Source organism: Tachypleus tridentatus, chromosome 9, assembly GCF_004210375.1.
Source record: "Tachypleus tridentatus isolate NWPU-2018 chromosome 9, ASM421037v1, whole genome shotgun sequence".
In the NCBI taxonomy this organism is placed as follows: Eukaryota; Metazoa; Arthropoda; class Merostomata; order Xiphosura; family Limulidae; genus Tachypleus; species Tachypleus tridentatus.
Genome location: NC_134833.1, coordinates 10,293,348 through 10,312,998, shown reverse-complemented (window position 1 = coordinate 10,312,998; position 19,651 = coordinate 10,293,348). Strand labels below are relative to the sequence as shown.

Here is a 19,651-nt window from a genome sequence, read left to right as displayed (position 1 = left end):
TTTTCTTAGCTCGGAAAAAAAATGTTTATTAAACAACATATTTATTTATCTAGTTAAAATTTGGAGCAGAAAATGAACACGCAGTATTGTGCTTAGTTATACTTTCACAGAGCTTAAAAATATGTAGTGCTATAGAACAGTGGTAATAATGTAAACTTTCTATTTATTAGTAAAATTACTAACGCCTATCGGCCTTAACTTTCAACTAGTGATCAAAGAGAAATCAACCAGTCAGTAGCACCCTACAATGTGGCTCGCCAAACGTGTCACCATTTTAACCGTGTTTGTGATAAGATATAACGGTTAGTTCTAATATTCGTTAGTGAGTTGTCGGTGGGTGGTGGTATTCAGCTGTCTGCCCTGTTCTATAGTGCTGAATTAGGGACGACTAGCACAGATATACTATGTGCAGCTTCGTATGAAATTCCAACCAACCAAATACTTTACACTGTCATAGGCCTGTCACTCTTCTAATGCACTCACAGCTTAAAGAACAGGGAATATTTGTAGTTTGATAAGGATTTGAATCCAGCAACATTTGACAGATCCAAACAGAAGTCGTACGATTTTATGAGTTATTCAGGTTGCATTACTCATGATTTCTAGTAATATTTTTTCTCGTAAATGTGTTTCATATTACACGAACTTTCTGCTCACTCTTGAGTTTTCCAAACGAATAACAAATTTTTGTGAATTTAAAAAAAAAAAATTATGTTCGATTCCAGTTACCACCGAAAACACACACACACAAACAAACATAACAACACAACAAAATCAAACAAGCAAGTGAACTCCGTATTATGGGTAAATCCCATTAGTCGGTCTGACAAGAGTTGGCGGTGGGTGGTGTTGGTTAACTGTCTTCACAGTTAGGGATTATTATTGTACATTGTCCCCGTGTGTAGCTTTGCGCGACATTTAACAAACAAACGAATGAAACAAGTTATTCTAGTCTCCTTGACAGATAATTTGTGATAATATTTTATAACGCTTTAATAAATACCATGTAGTTGATTACGTCACGTACTGTATGGACCAGAAGTGACCGTTATGACCATTGTCTCACCTTTCCCTTTCCCATAAATTGGCATCCCAGATTAACAACTCTTCTATCTTTAATGCAATTTCAAATTCTCATAAACATTGTGCCACCTACCCCACAATGATGCAACGGTATGTTTGTGGAATTACAACACTAGAAACCGGGTTTCGATACCCGTGGTGGGCAGAGCACAGATAACTTTTGGTATTATAGTGTTGGATTTCCAATTCAAGTACGTATTGTGGTGTTGGATTTCCAATTGAATTACGTATTGTGGTGTTGGATTTCCAATTCAAGTACGTATTGTGGTGTTGGATTGCCAATTCAAGTACATATGGTAGTTTTGTATTACCAATTCAAGTACATATGGTAGTTTTGTATTACCAATTCAAGTACGTATGGCAATTTTAGATGTCCAATCCAAGTACGTACTGTAGTGTTGGATAACCAATACAAGTACACAGAGTAGTTTGGATTTCAAAATCAAGTATAAATGGTAGTTTTGTATTACCAATTCAAGTACGTATTGTAGTGTTGGATTTTCAATTCAAGTACGTATGCTAGTTTTGTATTACCAATTCAAGAAAGTATGGTAGTTATGAGTTACGAATTCCAGTATGTATGGTAGTTTTGGATTACGAATCCAAATATGTATTGTAGTGTTGGATTTCCAATTCGATTACGTATGTAACGTTGTTTTGGATTACCAATTCAAGTACGTATGGTAGTTTTGGATTACCAATTCAAGTATGTATGGTAGTTTTAGATTACCAATTCAAGTACGTATGGTAGTTTTGGATTACGAATTCAATTAGTCTGTGTCTATTACATTTTACACAGCTTGTTGTATAGTAGGGAACCGTAGATAAATAAAATATGTCAATAAATGTATTACAAATACGCACTATATGGTTGGAAAATAATAGAACAATGCAAACGTACCTAAGTTTACACAGTAGGTAATCAAGTAACTGTAATACTTACTGTTAACTACATAAAGTTCTACAGGATGTTACTGTAATACTGTTAACTACATAAAGTTCTACAGGATGTTACTGTAATACTGTTAACTACATAAAGTTTCACAGGATGTTACTGTAATACTTACTGTTAACTACATAAAGTTCTACAGGATGTTGCTGTAATACTTACTGTTAACAACATAAAGTTATACAGGATGTTACTGTAATACTTACTGTTCACTACATAAAGTTCTACAGAATGTTACTGTAATACTTACTGTTCACTACATAAAGTTCTACAGGATGTTACTGTAATACTTACTGTACACTACATAAAATTTCACAGGCTGTTACTGTAATACTTAGTGTTTTTTTATCCAAATTACAACCGGCATGGCCAGGTGGTTAGGGCGTCCGACTCGTACTTTGAGGCTCTTTGGTTCGAATTTTCGTCACACATGCTTACCTTTCCAGCTGCGAAGGCGTTATAATAAGACAGTCAATCTCAGGTTTTTATTTGTAAAAGTGTAGCTTAAGAGCTGGCGGTGTGTGGTGATGACTAGCTGCCTTCCCTCTAGTCTGGCCCGGCATGGCCAAGCGTGTTGAGGCGTGCGACTCGTAATCTGAGGGTCGCGGGTTCGCATCCCCGTCGCGCCAAACATGCTCGCCCTTTCAGCCGTGGGGGCGTTATAATGTGACGGTCGATCCCACTATTCGTTGGTAAAAGAGTAGCCCAAGAGTTGGCGGTGGGTGGTGGTGGCTAGCTGCTCTCCCTCTAGTCTAACACTGCTAAATTAGGGACGCCTAGGGTTGATTGCTTTCGTGTAACTTTGCACGAAATTCGAAACAAAACAAACAAACTTTACTTAACTACTACAAGGATACTACTGTAATACTTACATGAAGGAAAACTGGCCATGGGAGAGAATCCATTCCTATTATGTTGTAATTTTCTTCCCTAGAAAATCATAGTAGAGTATTAGTTGCCATATTAGGCTTACCTGAAACACACAGCAGTATGTGATGCTATACTTTGTTTTCGTGACTTTAGGTGGCTTTCAATATTAGATAATTTCCAATAATTCATTAGATCAGTAAATAAAAATTGTACATGTACAAACACGAGTAATTTTAAAGACGTATTTGTAGCACAAATATCTACCGATACTAGTGTGTGATAATTGATTTTATATTTAATAGCAGTTGGTGTAATATTTACATTTCGATAAATCCTGACATAATGAGGGCGAGCCAATTTTCTGTTGTTATTTAATTAAAACCTTTATTTTATTGTTTTATTATGTTTCATAATGATTCTACCCATACAATATTTGCACGTGACAGATAAAACACTTTAATAATCACCCTAATTAACAACCAAAACAAACAGTAAATACAATTTTTAGAAGTTACGCGATTCAAGTTCTTTTTACAGTATGTCTAAGAAAGCCATTGTTAATGCATCCATATATTCTTTTACTAACAATATAGTAATAAATTCAGTTACAACGTGTAAAGGAAATAATCCGAAACCAACTAATTCGGAGGCTCTTACCTACAGGCCTTTGGACACCTAGTGAAACACGAGTTGAATGATTTTTTGTAAACCTCGTCTAAGCAATCTAAACAGTGAAAATCAGAGACAAAAACACAGATCGTAAATAAGAATTTTGGAATGATGAAAGTAAATAAGTAGAGTTTGTTACCTTAGGATGGTATAAAACTGGTGTAAGGTTTGGTAGGACCAGAAATAATGGAAATTTAGGCTTAGTTGTGTAAATTTAGGCTTAGTTGTGTCAAGTTAGGCTTAGTTGTGTAAATTCCAACTTAACTATATATATATACCACATGGTATGTGGACACCTCTTCTAATTAGTGGGTTCGGATATTTTCAGCCACACCCATTGCTAATAGGTGCATAAAATCAAATATACAGCCATGCAATCTCTATAGACAAACATTGGCTATTAAAGAATGTATCGAACTGAAGAGCTCAGTGAATTTCAACGTGGCACTGTCATAGGACGCCACCTTTCCAACAAGTCAATTCGTCAAATTTCATTTCTGCTAGAGCTACCCCTGTTAACTGTAAGTGCTGTTATTATGAAGTAAAAACGTCTAGGAGCAACAGTAGCTCAGCCACGAAGCGGTAGGCCACACGAGCTCATAGAACGGGGACCGCTGAGTGCTAAAGCGAGTAGCGCGTAAACCTCCTCTGTCTACAGTTGCAACGCTCACTACCGAGTTTCAAACTGCCTCTGGAAGCAACGTCAGTACAAGAACTGTTTGTCGGTAGCTCTATGAAATGGGTTTCCATGGCTGAGCAGCTGCACACAAGCCTAAGATCACCATGCGCAATGCCAAGCGTCGGCTGGAGTGCTGTAAAGCATACTGCCAAGGTACTCTGGAGCAGTGGACACGAGTTCTCTGGAGTGATGAATCATACTTCATTATTTGGTAGTCTGACAGACGAATATGGGTTTGGCGGATGCCAGGAGAATGCTACTTACCTGAATGAATAATGCTAATTGTAAAGTTTTGTGGAGGAAGAATAATGGTCTGGGGCAGTTTTTCATAGTTTTGGCTAGACTCATTAGTTCCAATGAAGGGAAATCTTAATACTACAGCATACAATGACATTCAATAGAATTGTGTGCTTCCAATTTGGTACCAACAGTTTGGGGAAGGCCCGTTTTTTGTTTCAGCCTGACAATGCCCCTGTGCACGAAGCGAGGTCCATAAAGACATGATTTGCCGAGGTTGGTGTGGAAGAACTTGACTGGCCTGCACAGAGCTCTGACCTTAACCCAATCGAACACCTTTGGGATCAATTGGAACGCCGACTGCGAGTCAGGCCTTCCCGCCTGACATCAGTGCCCGACCTCACTAATGCTCTTGTGGCTAAATAGGAGTGAATTCACGCAGCCATGTTTCAAAATCTTGTAAAAAGCCTTTCCAGAAGAGTGGAGGCTGTTATAGCAGGAAAGGAGGGACCAACTCCATATTAATACCTATGGTTTTGGAATGAGATATTCAACAAGCACATATCGGTTTGATGGTCGGGTGTCCACATACTTTTGGCCATGTAGCGTGTTTATAATGTTTAACTGAAGTCACTGGTCGCCACTGTTTGGTCCACCAGATTTTCCGACATGCTGAAAAAGAAACAGGCTTACAATATGCACAACGACAACCAACTAAACGGTTCATTAGGCTTACGTTAATTCACTATTTCTATAAAATTACTGAAAAGAGTTATTGTAATTTTCCACTTCGTCAGATTAGAAAGGAGGATATTGACACCTCCGAACATCACGTGAGGAAAACCCATGTTGTTACATAAATGAAGATACCTAGGTTCATATACGGCAGATTTAGTGTTAATAATATTGGGTTTGGGTTAAGCATAGCGCACATTTCGTAGATATCAGAGTTTGTTTGTTTTTGAATTTTGCGCAAAGCTACACGAGGGCGATCTGCACTAATCGTCCGTAATAGAGGGAAGACAGCTAGTATCACCACCCACCGCCAACACTTGGGCTATTAGCGGGATTGACCTCGTTTATAACGCCCCCACAGCTGATAGGGCTAACATGGTTGGTGTAACAGGGATTTGAGCCCACACCACTCAGATTGCGAGTCGAGTGCCTTAACCATTTGGCCATGGCGGGCCAGATGTCATTCTTATTAAATTATTGACTTTCACGCGACACGTGTTTGTACGAGTACAAATGACTCACTCTTCTTTCAGGTGAAACACATTCAACTCTAGAGGACTTGAAATAAATTTGAACGAAAGTTTCAATCAGGGTGGCCGCGAAAAGCGAACTTTTATTTTTTTCTGACGTTTTTATTTTCCAGGTAAAAGGTACCATTTTGGTACTTGCATATAAATGTTAAAGTAACATTAAAATCTTTGTCTATTGCAGCTGTTCATACTTGTAGTGTTTTCTTTGTACAAAGCCTATAAAAGGATTTCCCTTTGGGCAGTAGCGAGCTTATAGACTTAAAATCCATGATTCGAATTCTAGTCGTAGACACACAAGATAGTCCAATATGGCTTTGCTCTAAAACAAACAAACTTCTGAAAGCTTCTAGCAACAGAGCATAAAACGTACAATTAGACAAAAAATCCATCCATTTTAATTTTGGAAGAAACTAGTAGAAATAGCTTAATATTAAAATAATTCCAGTTTATAAGTTTCAGGCTATCCTTGTTTTATGAAGTGAATTTTTTCCTAGGGTGCTAACATTTTACTAGTTCAAAAATATTTAACTTTCTTTCACACATTTTACTTGAGTTCAGTTCTCTTGACATCTTCAGGTTTTCCATGTCTGTGGCCATATTATAATCTGTGATTAAACTCGTTACCTGATCACTTTACGACAAATAAAGATAAGCTAATGATAAGAAACTTGAAAATCCACCCAGAAACAAAAACAGTCTCCACTAACCGTTATTTTCACAAATTTGTCCTCCAAGCAAAACAGCGAGTCTTTCATTGGTGCATCCACACACTTCTTGACTTGTTTCCCAGAAGCAATGGTCAAAACAGTCCTGTGTGAACGTTAAACGATAATCGATAAATGAAAGTGTTCTCGATAGCTCAACTTTCTTCAATATACTTTCATTGTTATGACGTGTAAAAGACATAGAAACAATACAAATCTGTCTTATTGTGACGCGTAAAAAACATGTAAATAATACAATTATTTGTTTTGAGTTATTTTGAAACTACGCTTTAAAGTTTTGAATTTTTGGTGACGTGTGGATACCTATGAATATTATTATAATAATAATAAAATTTGATATTTAAATCCGAAATATTCTGATACATAAACAAGAGGAGAAAACTACTGAAACAACTGTACAGGTTAGATAGTGACGTAATTTCCTGTTTTTTGCATTTATGCCCTAAAATTGCCCTTTTTAATCTAGAATACAAATCGTCAACACCACTGTTTGGGGTTAGATTGTAAAATCTTTATAAGACCAACTGAAGACAAAGAAAAGAGAATAGTTCTGCTTCTGTGGTTTTTATTTCTATGTGTACCAGCTTACAATCAGTCTCATCTATCCCTCCTAAATAAAAACAGACAAACATAACAGCACATTTGCCTTATGATGCTTGAAAAGTGAGTTCATGCCCATTTGTAATCTGAGAGTCGCAGGTTCGAATCCCCGTCGCACCAAATATGCTTGCTATTTTAGCCGTAGGGGCGTTATAATGTCAATCCCACTATTCGTTGGTAAAAGAGTAGCTCAAGAGTTGGCGGTGGGTGGTGTTCACTTGTTGATGTCCTTCAAGTCTATTTCTGCTGAATTATGAATGACTGAGATACTCTTGGAGTAGCTATGCGCAAAATCCAAAAAGCAAACAAATACACAGCTGAAATGTGTTAAAATAGGTGTGAAAACAGTCCTGTTAAAACGCCAACTTAGGCGATAATATGTTCAGTTCCTTATGGAAGAAGGTAGTATAGCATATTAACAAAGATATTCATAACACATATGATTTGTAGGCACAACAATATTAAATGTAGAAACATAATAAATGTTTCGACAATGCCGTGCTCTGATTGGTTTTAACTTAGGACTTGTTCGTTCGTTTGTTATTAAATTTACAAAAATCTCCTACCAAAATTTTGTTTCTACTGCGTGTTTCGAAATCCAAGTTTCAGCGTTATAAGCGTATTGATTTACCACTGAGCTACTAGAAAAACAGAGATAATCGTGATCATAGGTTAATTTAATATGTACTTATTGTCCTCTAGCTAGATTTACAGCTTACAAAGGAAAACAACGTAAATAATGGGAATATATTCATAACGGTGCTCGCGGGTTCAAATCCCTCTCACACCAAACCCGCTCGTCCTTTAAACCGTGGGGGCACTGTAATATCAAGGTCAATCGTACTATTCATTGGTAAAAAAAGTAGCCCAAGAATTGGTGGTGGGTGGTGATGACTAGCTGCCTTACCTGGACTCAGTCATGATAATACAAGCTACAAAAAGTGAGAATGATTGAGTCTTCTTTGTTAGGCTTATTGTTTACCAACACATCGCTAGTTTTTAAAGCTGAAATGGTAATTTTGTAGTATTTAGATATAATGTTTTCAAACTGGGGATAAAACAATGATTACTTGGTTGATCTGGGAAATTAAATTTAAATATGATTTTGTTTTACTGGCAAAACAAATTGTTACTTTATTTAAGACCGTTAAAAGATGTTGGTGCTCTACAAAGGATGTAAAATGAAGTTGAACAGATGTATAATTTGCATACTCAGCTGTGCCCTTGATGAAAGCCTGATAGATCCGGTGAAAGCTTACAAATGAACGTGAACTCTCAGTCCACAATTTTTTTTCTTTTTGTAGCTCTTGTAATGCACAGTAAATGTTTTACCTTAAAGGTTTTGTAGGTTATTTTAAGGAGACTGTACTCATTCACCTTTTTCTTTCTTGAAAATGCGCAAAATCTGAACCTTAATTTTGGCCTCAAAATGAATAAAATATCTTTGTGGATTTCCAATAGCTTTCATTTGTCAAGAAAAGTGTTGCAAAACATGAGGAGTGGATAGTAAGTGAGGAGATGTAGCAGTAGAGTTGATAGATTTGCATCACTTTTTGTTCACGAAAGCCAATTTCACAGTAGAGATGTGGTCAAGATTTCTACTGCTTGGATTTGGTGAATTGAAGGCATTAAATCTAATAATAGTCTTGAAGTTTGCTTCTACGGAAAATTATACATCAAGAAGTGAGAAATATCTTTAAAAACATTTTCACAATGAAAATCTTCTTTAAATTAGGCTTAAACGCTTGTTCTAACTAGTTAAATTGCAACTAGAAGTTAAAAGGTGTGAATTATTTAACGAGACAGAAACAATATGTTTTTTCCGCATTGTAGCTGGATATTTTATCACTATATATTGAATATTTTATTTAGAATTTCTCAATTGTAAACTTTTGTTGAGCTGTAAGTTTTGTTCAAGCTCAACAATAGCTACTGTAGTAACGACATTAGAGTTATTCTATAAAATATTTTAATTTTTTCAATAAATAGGAAAGTTTAACACGAATTTGGTTTGTTTTTGTACTGCGAAGTTAGCATGCCAAGTTTGGTCTGGATCGGACACCTCGTTTAGGAAGAAATGTGTCCACAGACAGACGGAAAGATTCCTTGATATTGGATGCCTATTGCACCTGTATGACTTAATATGTATAGCGCATGCGTAGAAATTGAAAGAAGAAAAGGATAAAAGATATTTAATGTTAGAAAAAAAAACAACCATTAATCTTCATATAATAATAAAATTATTTTTATTTCTGTTTTTTCTAACTTTATTCCCAAAATGTGTAATCCCCTTATACAGTCATGTGAAAAAATTAGGACATTCTATGAAAGCCTGTGTATTTTTGTAACATTTTTGGATATATAGATATTTAATCTCAATTTTAACAATACTGAGAGATTATAGAAATATAACTAAACAATTAAAACTGAAGAAAAGACTTTTCAAGATCTTCTGTAAATGTAATTCTACAAAAATGCATATTCTAACTGAGGAAAAATTTAGAACACTCCCACATTTATTCCCACTTAAAATGGCTCGACTCACACACAGGTGTATCACACCAGGTGCACATGATTAGAAGATCGTTACTCAGCATTTTGAATGAGGCTTGCCCTATTTAAACCTCAGACATTTAGTTTGGTGTGTTCCTGACTGTTGAAGTGAGAGTGAGCACCATGGTGAGAGCAAGAGAGCTGTCTGAGGCCTTCAGAAAGAAAATTGTAACAGCTTATGAGTCTGGTAAGGGTTTTGAAAAGATCCCAAAAGATTTTGAAATCAGCCATTCCACTGTCCGTAAAATAGTCAACAAGTGGAGGGCTTTCAAAACAACTGCCAACATGCCCAGGTCTGGTCGTCCTAGCAAGTTCACCCCGAGAGCATACCGCAAGATGCTAAAAGAGGTCTCCAAATACCCTAACCTACAGCAGGCTCTGGCTACTGTTGATGTGAAAGTGCATACCTCTACAATCAGAAAGAGATTGCACAAGTTTAACTTGAATGGGAGGTGTGCAAGGAGGAAACCTTTGTTCTCTAAGAGAAACGTCAAGGCCAGACTGAAGTTTGCCAGAGAGAATGTAGACAAAGACCAGGACTTCTGGAATAATGTTCTTTGGACAGATGAACATTAACTGAATTATTTGGACACCAGAACAGAGGACATGTTTGGCATAAACCAAGTACAGCATTCCAGGAAAATAACCTCATACCAACTGTGAAGCATGGAGGTGGAAGTGTCATGATTTGGGGCTGCTTTGCTGCAGCAGGACCTGGACAGCTCACAATCATAGAATCCACCATGAATTCTACTGTGTATCAGGGGGTGCTTGAGGAACATATGAGTCCATCTGAACAAAAATTAAAGCTGAAGCGGAACTGGACCCTGCAACACGACAGTGACCCAAAACGTACCAGTAAATCCACCAAGGACTGGCTGAAAACTTAGAAATGGAGAGTCCTGGAATGGCTGAGTCAAAGCCCAGATCTTAATCCCATTGAGATGCTGTGGGTGACTTGAAACGGGCTGTACATGCAAGAAACCCCTCAAACATCTCACAGCTGAAAGAATTCTGGAGCAAACTTTCTTCAGATCGATGTCAGAGACTGTTAGATGGCTACAAGAAGCGTCTCACTGCAGTTATTAAAGCCAAAGGGGGTAACACTAGCTATTAGGGGGTAGGGTGTCCTAACTTTTTCCTCAGTTAGAGTATGTATTTTTGTAGAATTACATTTACAGAAGATCTTGAAAAGTCTTTTCTTCAGTTTTAATTGTTTAGTTATATTCCTATAATCTCCCAGTATTGTTGAAATTGAAATTAAATATCTATATATCCAAAAGTGTTGCACAAATACACAGGCTTTCATAGGGTGTCCTAACTTTATCACATGACTGTATACTGCAGATTCTGAAAACACATTTAACAAATCGTTGAATTCCAGGTTTAAAGCATTCCCAGTTATGATTAGCCAACCAGTTTCTTTTCCAATACTGTCTTCAAAACAGAGACTATATGGCAGAATAAAACAAATTCTTGCGCATTTCAACACATCGGAGCCACTTGAATGTTGAAGTTATCTAATTTAAAACGATGTTTATGTGGTCGAAATCTCGTGGTTATAAAGGCCCCGGCATGGCCAGGTGGTTAAGGCACTCGACTCGTAAACCGAGGGTCGCGGGCTCGAATCTCAACCACACTAAAGGGCGAGCATGTTTATAATGTGAAAGTCAATCCCACTATTCGTTAGTAGAAGAGTAGCCCAAGAGTTGGCGGTGGGTGGTAATGACTAGCTGCTTTCTCTCTGGTCTTACACAGCCAAATTAGGGACGGCTGGTGCAGATAGCCCTTGTGTAGTTTTGTGCGAATTCAAACCAAACCAAACCAAACTTGTGCTTATTTGTACCTCTACTGTCATGGTGGCGTTTTGTCTTCCTTCTCTGATGTCACTGTAGTCCAAGCAGGCAGTCTTGTACGGAGGAGGCAAGAAACGCACCGTTTTCTGAAAGTATACAACTCGGTAATTTTCGTAAAACACAATTATAGGACAACCAACACACATCAGAGTATAGGTTAGAACGAGAACAAGAGTAAATCATCAGGGATCGAATATCACGTGGAGAGGTCTGACCAATAGAGTGCTCGAATTTTCAATCTTCTACAGTTTTAAAATTATTTTTAAATTTCATAATATATTGGCAAGTCTTTATCAAAGAAATTCAAGTAGTGTATGAATATATAACACAATATTTATAAATATACACATTTAAACTTTACAAATCGATTGGAAATTTGCTTACTATTATATTCTTCCCTTAACGATATAATTAATTACGATTACTTTATGTACATTCCTTAGATAATACGTACTACTATTCATAACTCATTAATTAGAAATCCGTGAACTATACTTTTTTAGGGTTTCTCGACTGTGTGTTCTTATTTAGATGGCTCATAGCAGAATGTTAGATAATTAAACTGTTTACATTTAAGCGCAAACTTAGCGATGCGCTATCTGCTCTTGGGCTCGGCATGGCTAAGCGTGTTAAGGCGTGCGACTCGTAATCTGAGGGTCGCGGGTACGCATCCCCCTCGCCCCAAACATGCTCGCCCTTTCAGCCGTGGGGGCGTTATAATGTGACGGTCAATCCCATTATTCGTTGGTAAAAGAGTAGCCCAAGAGTTGGCGGTGGGTGGTGATGACTAGCTGCCTTTCCTCTAGTATTACATTAAATTAGGCTCGGCTAGCACAGATAGCCCTCGAATAGCTTTGTGCGATATTCAAGAACAAACAAACAAGTTATCTGCTAGATGCGCACCATAGAAAGTGAAGCAAGACTTTTATTTTACTGTTTGAAGCCAACAAGTTTACCGTTGGACGCTAGAGAGTTAAACCTATTCAGAAAGACATCTTATTTATTTTACAGTTTTATGTTATCGTTAACGTGTAGACAAACACAAACATTTCTATCCGCTGATATAACAGTGTGCGAGTCACAACTGGGATTTTCGTGTTCCAGTCGGCCTGGCGATCCATGGTACTGTGCGAGAGGTCTTATCGGTGTGGGATATAGTAGATACAGTGTGCTTGAAATATTATTATACAATAGTTTTTAATTTCACATGGATATTAATAACAATAGTAACAATTAGAAATTTAGGATGAGGATTGTTTGTTTTTTTGAATTTCGCACAAAGCTACACGAGAGCTATCTGTGCTAGCCGTTCCTTAATTAGCAGTGTAAGACTGGAGGGAAGTCAGCTACTCATCACCCCTCCCCCACAGGCTACTCTTGGGCTACTCTTTTACCAACGAAAAGTGGGATTGACCGTCACATTATAACGCCCCACGGCTGGGAGGGCGAGCATGTTTGGCGCGACGGGGATGCGAACCCACGCCCCTCAGATTACGAGTCGCACGCCTTAACACGCTTGGCCATGCCGGGCCTAGGATGAAGAAAACCAAATAGCTCTATCTTCAGTTCTTTTTGAATAATGAACAGAATAATTTAGAAAATAATACTTACTCTGCTTCTGATGAGCTGTGACGCAATTAATTTGAAGAAAAATTGCACTCACACTACAAAAATGGTTGTTAAGACAGCCTGATATCATATAAATAACATTTCAACCACGACTACAGCCGATGTATTCCCGGCCCGAAATACACTGCTAAATTAGGGCCGGACAGCCTTCGTGTAGCTTTGTTCTTAAATGTAACAGCACAGTGAACTTCCTCGGAGAAAAATCTCCCCTTCTTTCAAAAGTTATAGAGCAGTAAGTCCGGAGGCTTACGAATCTAAAAACAGTGTTTCAGTGGTTGTGGAGGGCGCTGCGTAAATAGCCCATCGTGTATTTTTATATTTGAAAACAAACTGAATTTTTTTACTTTTTTTACATTAGTTGTATGACCGTAAGAATGAATTTTTTCATGAGAGAAAATATTTTGAAACACAAAAATAAAGAAGAAAATGTAGAAATGATTCTTTTTCACTGAAAACAATAGAAATGAACTACTTGACTTGATATAAGTTTTTTGAAGTTTCTGTCGCTTTTTACACTTTACTTTTGCAAAATACTTGGTCCAAACATAGAAGGACAGCCATATGTTTAGATACCACATTGTTTGGAAGCTTCCAACAGAATAGAATCCAGTGAAATATTTTATTTGTCTGAATTTGTTTTCGTTTGTTGTTAAGAACAAAGTCACATTGTTTGGAAGCTTCCAACAGAATAGAATCCAGTGAAATATTTTATTTGTCTGAATTTGTTTTCGTTTGTTGTTAAGTACGAACATACAAAATGGGCTATTTGGTGTTGTACCTATTACAGGTTTCGAAACCTGATTTTTATCGTCATAATTCTAGAGACTTTCTGTTAAGCCACTGGTTTGGGTGTGGGGGTGAGGGTGGGGGAAGCTAAGAAAATATCCTTAAGAATTTCAGAGGCTTAAGGCTGAACAGAAAATTAAAAACAAAACATTAAATAATCCACAGTCATGAACAGTTTTACTATCTTGTTATTTGATGGAACTCATTAAAAAAGTACGTGATAAACAAACCTTATCAATTCGTATTTTGTAATGGAATCCGGGCAGAAGTTCCATTGCTTGATAGTTCCCTTTTGGAATGATGTAGGGAGAATGTATCATGATTTTGGATCTCACGGTGGAATCTATGGGCGTGTAGTCACTCGCGTTCAGGTTTATGTAGAGCTTTATTTCTGAAATACAAAACGTCACTAGAATACGCAAAAACAAAATATCAGAGGATTCATTAATTATACACTTTATGTAACATAATAGATGGAAATTGTGACTGTTCAAATTTCATTTAAGGAAACCCGCTCTACTTCTGAATTGGAATTTGGTGAACGTTACGACATTGCGATAAGAAGAGTGCATATTTGGTGTTCAAATATTGTGAGAACCCAAACAATATGGACATGGTTCTGTAGATCAAAAACTACTTCGAGTTTGTACCTGACATTAGACCGTAAAAATATCTTTTTTTGTTTACTGACTGAAGTAGTTATTAATGTTACGGTTACCCAGTAGGCAAATTCCAGCTTTGTAGCACGTGGCGATGGTTCAGTTCGATTCCAGTTCTCCCGGAACACTCGATAGTTAAAATAATAATTTATTTCGATTCCGCTAGAGCTCGGCATTTATCATTCACTATGACGCTTGACTTGCAGCTGATTGGATGACATCTTGAGTAAAAAAAAGCGGAAGTGACGCTGTTATTGACTTTTATTGATTTTTTTTTTTTTTTACAATTTGAGTTCTAAGGATATTATGACGTAGCTAACTTTAATACGTTTCAAAGTTGATGTTGATATAATACGTACAGATACAACGAGAACGAGTTGGATACTGTCTGGACTCCCTTCTATATCATCTTCATCTTGCTCTGTTCCTGGGTAGTTAGGGGGCGCTCGACTCGTAATATGAGAATCACAGATTCGAATCCCCTTCACATCAGCTATGGAGGCGGTCAGCTATATGTGACGCTCAATCCCATTATTCGTTGGTAAAAGAGTAGCTAAAGAGCTGGGGGTAGGTGGTGATGACTAGCTACCTTACCTCTAGTCTTACACTACTAAATTAGGGTCGTCTAGGGCAGATACGTCTCGAGTAGCTTTGCACGAAATTCAGACACAAACAAACAAATCCTGCTAGTTGATTACAGTATTTCAAGAGACAAGAGTTGACACTGTTTCAAAACTAAATAAACAAATTGCTTCTGGACTCTCCACACTCTAACATAGATGGAAAGTCGTAATTACAACAAGAACATTACAAAGTCATGTCACTGAGCACAAAGGTGAAATAAAATCCCATTAAGATTAAGTGGTACAAGTTTTTAGCTGTACTTCTTGTCGTTCTGTCAAGTTTTACTAATATTACTATTACTAATAGTTTAATATTTAAATCATTGTCTAATTACTAGTTTCTAACAATGGAATTGTACCGTCTCATAGCACATGAATTTCCGATGGTCTACACGGCAGTTGTAGCGACGAATCTGTTTTATTGAAGCGTTTGAGTTCCAGTGGCTCAGCGGCATGTCTGCGAACTCACACCGCTAAAATCGGGTTTCAATAACCGTGATAGGCAGAGCACAGATAGCCCATTGTGCAGCTTTGAGTTTAATTCTAAACAAACAAACTGACAAATTAAAGTGTTTATGAAGTTAGTTTTCCATTGGGACTTGGTCTACTCATTTAAATTTCTCATTTCGTCAAATTTAGTTTGTATCTCAAATAAAACAACAAATTTATACGGACCTAAAAATACTCATTTAGACTAGCAGTTTTAATATTGATTATTTTCATTTTAAGAACGGTGGAAGAAAACTCGTGTAGTCCTAGCTACTTCGAGTACAGTTGAAACAACAAAGTACAAAAGATAGAATTCCAAAATATGCCAAAATCAAATCTGTCAAACTCCGATCTTGAATCTATGAAACTAGATTCTCAAGACAACCAAATTCAGATCACAAAACACTTAAAACCAGGTTTCCAAACCACTGGAAACCAGGTTCTCAAAACAATTAAAACCAGGTTTCCAAACCACTGGAAGCCAGGTTCTCAAAACAATTAAAACCAGGTTTCCAAACCACTGGAAGCCAGGTTCTCAAAACAATTAAAACCAGGTTTCCAAACCACTGGAAGCCAGGTTTTCAAAACAATTAATACCAGGTTTCCAAACCACTGGAAACCAGGTTCTCAAAACAATTAAAACCAGGTTTCCAAACCACTGGAAACCAGGTTCTCAAAACAATTGAAATCAGGTTTCCAAACCACTGGAAACCAGGTTCTCAAAACAATTAAAACCAGGTTTCCAAACCACTGGAAACCAGGTTCTCAAAACAATTGAAATCAGGTTACCAGACCAGGTTCTTAAAACAAACCAAATCTGGGTACCAAACCACTGAAAAGTAGGTTCTTAAAACAATCAAAATAAGGTTACCAATACAACCAAAAATCTGTTAGTTTAGCGCATTGAAAGTGACAGCTCTTTATCGGAATATAAAATGTTAAATCAACAGTTTATATAGAAATAGTTTCCTGTTTTTGATAAATTAGGTTTCGTCTACGGTTGGCGTCGGTGTGGCGCCACCAACGTTTACTTCGATTTTTCTCATAGACTAATAATTGAATATACATTTATAAAGACTTTGAATAGCGAGTATAAACTTCTTACATCTAATTAGGTAATTAGGAAATATATTTCTAAAGAAGTGTTAACTGGTGGAAAAACAACAAAACTGGAAAATACACTTTGGTTAAGAAAGTCGTTTAACAACGAATAGTTTGGTACGAATATTAATCTGTTGGACATAAAGTAAACAAAGTTAATTCATCATTGCTGTAAATCATATCAGTTTGTCTGGTGGGAATCTCTTGTGTAGAATATTTCTTGAAGTGCCATAGAATTTTTTTAGTTTGCTTCATATTTCAGTCTACTTTAGTTGGTAGATTTACGTGAAGGTTAAAATTACCCATAAACACTTTGCGTGACCATTGGAACCATTAAACACCGTCCATAGTGGAGAGCATGAATTATCTGTAATATAGGTGGATGCTATTAAAACATTCTAACTCATTTCCGTGACGTTTTGGACATTTTATCTCCAACTCTAGATTTACGAGCCATTTGTCGAACCCTACCATAGTAACTAAGTTACATAGTCGAGTTATCTCAAGTTGAAACGTTAATAGCTATATACTGTCGTAACGTTTTTCGTTTATGGTCCTAACAGTGAAAACTGCAAGCTAAAAGCTGTCTCTGTGTTTGTTTTCTTTTGTCTGCATTCATTCTTATTCTGCGAGCCTTCGTGAATATCGTGAACGTTTGTTAAGCCTTCAAGTTACTTTATAAAGAAAAATGTGCTAAAACAATTATTTTCCAAAGGTAAACTTGTTAAAATCGACCTTGTTTTGAATGTTAGGTAAAAGGTATAATAGTTCAGACTTAACTGAAATAATACATGTCTGTCTAACTATTATTATTATCAACACTGGTTGTTGGCTTATAAAAAAAAATAATTTTCTATCCGACATTAGATTAAAGTTTATTTTTTCATTTAACGAACTGCTAATTTGATACAACTGCGAACAATAGTTCGTGTTTATATCATTTCTCTCTAGCTACGCATATCAACAAGGGCGCGTTTTGTTCTTGCACCAGTGCTTAATACTTGGGAAAGTTCTAATACGTTTCATGTGCTTTCTTTTTACTCAGGTATTTTCTCGAATAAAAGTAGCAGCGTCACGTGACATGCTCTAATACAGGAATATAATTTGAAGAAACATGAGTCGTCATGTTTTAGTTCATTATACTAATTTATTTTGTTAAAAAATATGTCGAGAAAGTTCTGACAAACTGTTATAAATCAATGTTCATTTTTAATTAATGAATTCTTATATTTTGGGATTCACTTTATAAAATTATAAATCTTTGAATTAGGTTTTTTGTAAGTTGGTTCCAGTTGGTGAGAACAAACGCTGGCTGAGTTATTTTGAATTTCGCACAAAGCAACTCGAGGGCTATCTGCTTTAACCGTCCCATAAGACTAGAGGAAAGGCAACTAGTTATCACCACCCACCGCTAACTCTTGGGCTACTCTTTTACTAACAAATAGTGGGATTGACCCTCACATTATAACGCCCCCACGGCTGAAAGGGTGAGCATGTTTGATGGATGTAAAGGGGATTCGAATCTACGATTCTCAGATTACGAGTCGAGCGCCCCCTAACTACCCAGAAGCAGAAGATGTTTAGTGTGACTAGGATTCTAACTCGCGACCTTCAGATTACGAGTCGAGTACCATAACCATCTGGCCATGGCGGGCCTGAGTTATTTTAAAAAAGTGCCCTGCATTACTAGCATACAAATGTCGGAGCAAAACTCTCAGTTCCAGTTCTCATTTCGGCAGTTCATAAATTTAGACACGTATACGATTTCCTCAACACGAATTGAGGGTCTGGTCCGTAAATAGATAAGTGTTAACAAATAAATTTCATAGCACATCTATTTTGTTTCCCTCACTCATTGAATGAAGTTCATTAAACTGACACAACAACTCCAAGAAAGGATCTCGGGAAGCATGTGTCTCAATATCCAGAGTTCCTGACTGTCTTTAATAGCCACACATCACTTATTCATTTCCAACTGTCCATCACACGCGACAGATTGTAATCTCATTACAAGATACAATCATTAAAGTGGAGAAGAATGGGTTAACCTTCAAGTCGTGTGAAAGAAAGCAGATTTCAGGTATTATTTTCATTTATTTACGTTAAGAATAAAATAAAAAACACAGATAATGTCAGTTTCATCATATCCAGAGGATTTGTATATAAATATTAAAACGTTTCGCTTTAAGGAAACATTACGAGTATCAAACAATACAGTATCCTGTAGCTCTCTCTATCAGATAGTAACTACACATTAATGAAACAATACAAGAATCCAACAATACAGTATCCTATAGCTGTCTCTATCAGGTAGTAACTACACATTAATGAAACAATACAAGAATCTAACAATACAGTATCCTATAGCTGTCTCTATCAGGTAGTAACTACACATTAATGAAACAATACAAGAATCTAACAATACAGTATCCTATAGCTGTCTCTATCAGCTAAAGACCACATATTAATAGAACAATATTAGTGTTACATACTATTCCACTAGTGTCAATTCACTGGTAGCACCATATGGTTTAAGAACAGCTTGTGTTTTTCGAAAGAAAAAGGTTCTTTGTTGATGTTACTGGATGTTTAATATGGAATTTCTTGGAAAACCAGAACAGACAAAGAACGTTAAAATACATTACTGCACAGAAATATTGTTTTCAGAAATAGGTGTGTTGCTTTATTTCTGACAAATATTATACTTACCACTCGGATCTGAATTTTTTGGATTCCAGTGCGTAGCAAGAAATCCATCTCCAGGAGACTCTCCCCAGAGGGCGTTAGTAGTGTAACAGTTGCCATAATGATAATCAAAAAGCTGAGTGATACTGGTGCGGTCAAAAATGAAAACAAAAGAAAAAGGATTTGACTATGT

General features: G+C 36.8%; 1 protein-coding gene across 1 annotated transcript in view; it reads right to left on the bottom strand.

The window, feature by feature from the left end:
• The window catches only part of LOC143227023 (epithelial sodium channel subunit beta-like), a 42,755-nt gene that overhangs the window by 3,924 nt on the left and 19,180 nt on the right, over positions 1-19,651 (bottom strand). Inside the window, exons 4-9 of the mRNA XM_076458567.1 lie at positions 19,483-19,604; positions 14,132-14,292; positions 11,477-11,572; positions 6,460-6,562; positions 3,560-3,626; positions 2,905-2,962 (exon numbers count right to left, since the gene is read on the bottom strand). Coding sequence (XP_076314682.1) covers positions 2,905-2,962; positions 3,560-3,626; positions 6,460-6,562; positions 11,477-11,572; positions 14,132-14,292; positions 19,483-19,604 — 607 coding nt within the window. The remainder of the gene's footprint in view (positions 1-2,904; positions 2,963-3,559; positions 3,627-6,459; positions 6,563-11,476; positions 11,573-14,131; positions 14,293-19,482; positions 19,605-19,651) is intronic.